Consider the following 1,671-nt stretch of genomic DNA (forward strand, 5'->3'; position numbering starts at 1 on the left):
CTGAGAGATACCAGGGATCGGAACACAACGACGTCCTTACACACAAAAACACTGTAATTCTTTGCCTTCTTATAATTATGAAAAACAACTCGACAAAAAATGTTGTATACATGTGAAATTGCGGCTGACTTAGAAGCATGAAATTTTCCTGTTACAAACAGTTGGGAAGCTGTGTTTTTCTATTGCAATTTGCAATCTTTGTGGTCGGTGAGTGAGTAATGGTCTCCTCTTTTTAAGTTTATAACTTAGTTTTATTTCAGAATAAAAAGTAGCGATATGTAGCGAAGTAGCGAGAAGTTAAAACCATTATCGAGCAATGAGTACACGGTATCTGACATCTTTCATTTCTCCGAAGAGATCCAACATCTTCAAATCGGTGAGAATGATTTCCTGGTGTCGTATGACGTCACAGACCTTTTCACTAACGTACCTTTAGAAGAAACTATCCAGATTTTAGCAAAGAAAGCATTCGATGGGAACTGGTTTAACAACACACACAACCTTAACATCTGTGAGGGCGACCTAATCGAGCTGCTCACAATCGCAACTAAAGATCAGCTTTTCCAGTTTAACGGTAATTTGTACAAGCAAATAGACGGCGTTGCTATGGGCTCACCATTAGGACCACTGATGGCTAACACCTTTATGTGCCCCATTGAGGAGAAACTTGCACAAGGAAGCAAGCTTCCCAATTTCTACAGAAGATACGTCGACGATACCTTCGCTCTAGTACCCGACTTTGCCGCTGCTACTGATTTCCTTTCAGTTCTGAATGATACACACCCAGCAATCCAGTTTACAATGGAAACAGCAGTCAACAATGGCTTACCCTTCGTAGGCATGGTAATCACCAAGACCGATAACCGCCTCAACACCTCTGTCTACAGAAAAAAGACCAACAAAGGTCTTCTACTACATTATCAGAGCCATGTTGACAACAGATATAAACGATCGCTGATAAGAACTATGCTTGGTCGCGCCAACCGCTTGTCATCCTCACCGGACCTTTTCTCAAAAGAATGCCAGGATCTGAGAACAATGTTTCTGAAACTGAAATATCCTGAGAAACTTATTGACTCTATTTTCAAGAGTTTCCACGCTTCCCAAGACCAGAACCAAAACCAAATTGAGCCAGTCGACAGCCCCGTACGAATCATCTTGCCTTTTAAAGATCAGAAATCCGCCGACTCCGTGCGCAGACAACTAAGCGATCTTGGAAAGAAAATCGATCGTGTTCTACAATCAATGTTTACAAGTAGGAAAATCTCGGAAGACCTGAAAGTCACGGAAACAAAGCCCTCATTAGTAAATCAACAAGGCGTTGTGTATGAGTTTAAATGCAATTCGTGTGATGCGAATTATATAGGCTACACAAGCCGTCACCTCCACCTCCGCATTGAGGAGCACAAGTATTCCGTCATCGGCAAACATCTTAAGGACCAACACGATCAAAGACCGAACAATCTTCACGAGCAGTTTACGATCCTAAAGAAATGCCGCGGGAAATTCGAGTGCCTTATTTACGAGATGCTTCTAATAAGGAAAAAGAGACCGACTCTTAACACTCAAAAAGACTTCATACCAGCAAAACTGTTCATTTAATTTTGCACATTCTTTCGTTTTACTCCATCTCGTTTTATTCTAATGTAATTTCACACCTTCCTTTCTTTA

At 41.2% G+C, this 1,671-nt stretch overlaps 1 protein-coding gene across 1 annotated transcript; it reads left to right on the forward strand.

The window, feature by feature from the left end:
• Positions 1-285: 285 nt before the first annotated feature.
• Positions 286-1,671, forward strand: LOC146450592 (uncharacterized; the record flags this gene model as incomplete). The annotated part of the gene is made up of 1 exon (XM_085100234.1): positions 286-1,671. A coding segment is annotated over one exon (1,317 nt), but the record flags the coding sequence as incomplete, so codon positions are not given.

This window comes from Pavona decussata, unplaced genomic scaffold (assembly GCF_977016875.1).
Source record: "Pavona decussata unplaced genomic scaffold, jaPavDecu1.1 SCAFFOLD_439, whole genome shotgun sequence".
Lineage (NCBI taxonomy): Eukaryota > Metazoa > Cnidaria > Anthozoa > Scleractinia > Agariciidae > Pavona > Pavona decussata.